The 1597-nt window shown below is 52.3% G+C and overlaps 1 protein-coding gene across 1 annotated transcript in view; it reads right to left on the reverse strand.

The window, feature by feature from the left end:
• Positions 1-106: 106 nt before the first annotated feature.
• Positions 107-1597, reverse strand: part of LOC106632900 (WD repeat-containing protein 17) — a gene marked incomplete at both ends in the record, with an annotated part of 3487 nt that continues 1996 nt past the window's right edge. The window contains 4 exon segments of the mRNA XM_014331610.1: positions 107-248; positions 412-523; positions 1081-1220; positions 1311-1410. Of these exon segments, the coding sequence (XP_014187096.1) occupies positions 107-248; positions 412-523; positions 1081-1220; positions 1311-1410 (494 nt within the window).

Genomic DNA, 1597 nt, shown 5'->3' on the forward strand with positions numbered 1-1597 from the left:
GGTTGGGGTGAGCCATAAACATGAACTAAAACATGGAGAAAAAACACATGAAATCTTTGTTTTCTGTGAACTTCCAGCTGCTGCACAGATGCTGATGTGTGAGTACCTTTGACGTGGTTTATCCCGATCTGCAGGGCGACCTCAGGCTCGGGGCTCAGCAGGCGGAGTTTAACCGCTGAAAACAAGTCTCCTTCATTCACAGCTTCTTCTGCCAGCACCTTACACTCCTCCAGTGAAGGCAGGCCGCACTTTAAAGACAGCGAGCGACATCATCACGCGTTAATATCGACATGTACACGCCCACGTCCGCTGCAAACATGTTTCTGCTGTTGTCTATTAAATAAAGGCTTTAAGTATTTACCGATCACTGCAACGTTTACATTTTACCCAGAAGGAGTCGAGCGTACGCACCCTTTCATGCAGCTGGTTGATTTCAGCCGCAGTCCCCGGGTAAAACGCGCAGAGTTTAGCCAATAAGACGTGGTTGTCGGGAATCATTCGCAGCAGGTCAGCTGACAGCTCCCTAAGTGTAAACACAGAGAAGATGAGGGTCATGTTTTTATCATGCGCAGCTTTTATGGAGCCACAGAGTGAAGCAGCTGTGTGTGCTCGTGGCTGCGACTGCGTCCGTCTGTCCTGAGTCAGCCTGTAGCTGACAGCTGGGCGCCAGCACAGCTGGATATGTGACGTCACCCAGCGGTTTGTCCGTGAGGACAGACTCACTGTTGGAGCCTCGAGTGGACATTAGAGGAACTGCAGTTTCTCCTACGTGGACGTTTACTTTGTCCTGATTGGTTCGCACTGTGCAGGTAAGCGGCCTGCACACTGATTTGTTTAAGTCCGTACCCGCCCACCTTTAAGCACCAACAGCTGCACCTGTCAGGGAACAGTTCCCTGGCATTGCGAATTTCACGAAAGAGAGAGCCAATCAAAAGGATGTGTCAAAGCAAAGCCACGCCCTTAAATCCCCCGATCTGATCTGTTCTCAAAGTAAACAAAATCATGTGACCAGTTCAGTTAACTGAGCGTGCTCAATGGACGGCGGTCTTCGTGTGGGGGCAAAGCAGCACAAAAACCTACCATGTCGGATTGGTCATGTACTTCCTGGCAAGGAGCTGAAGGCAGTAAGCCGTGCTCTGATTGGCCCCCTCTCCGAGGACGATGCCCACACACGCGGCCAGCTCCAGCTCGTTACCTCGCATCAGACTGGACATGGCTAACTGGAACCAAAGCACACGTCCGCACACACTTCAGCCACGTTTTAAAGCGGAGCGCAAAGAAATGCCGAAGACGGCGACTGCGACACTCACCTCGACGTCGTCCACGGCCAGGTGGCAGCACGCCGCCAGCACAGAGCATCCGTCCTGGAAGTACCACTCAGCGAGGTCCTTACAAACCTTATGGAGGAGGCTGCAGAGAGAGGAGAGCCACAGAGGTCTGCAGGTGTGACTCACACAGGTGTTCAGTTAAACTAAGGAGGAGAAGCTGACCTGAGATCAGCGTGCACACAGAAGTGGTGCACGAACTCAGAGTGTCAGCATCTGTCTGCTCTGACCTGTGTGTGTGTGTGTGTGTGTGTGCGTGTGTGTGTGTGTGT

The sequence above is a fragment of the Haplochromis burtoni genome, unplaced genomic scaffold (assembly GCF_018398535.1).
Source record: "Haplochromis burtoni strain Fernald_Lab_line unplaced genomic scaffold, NCSU_Asbu1 Contig_3691, whole genome shotgun sequence".
Classification (NCBI taxonomy): domain Eukaryota; kingdom Metazoa; phylum Chordata; class Actinopteri; order Cichliformes; family Cichlidae; genus Haplochromis; species Haplochromis burtoni.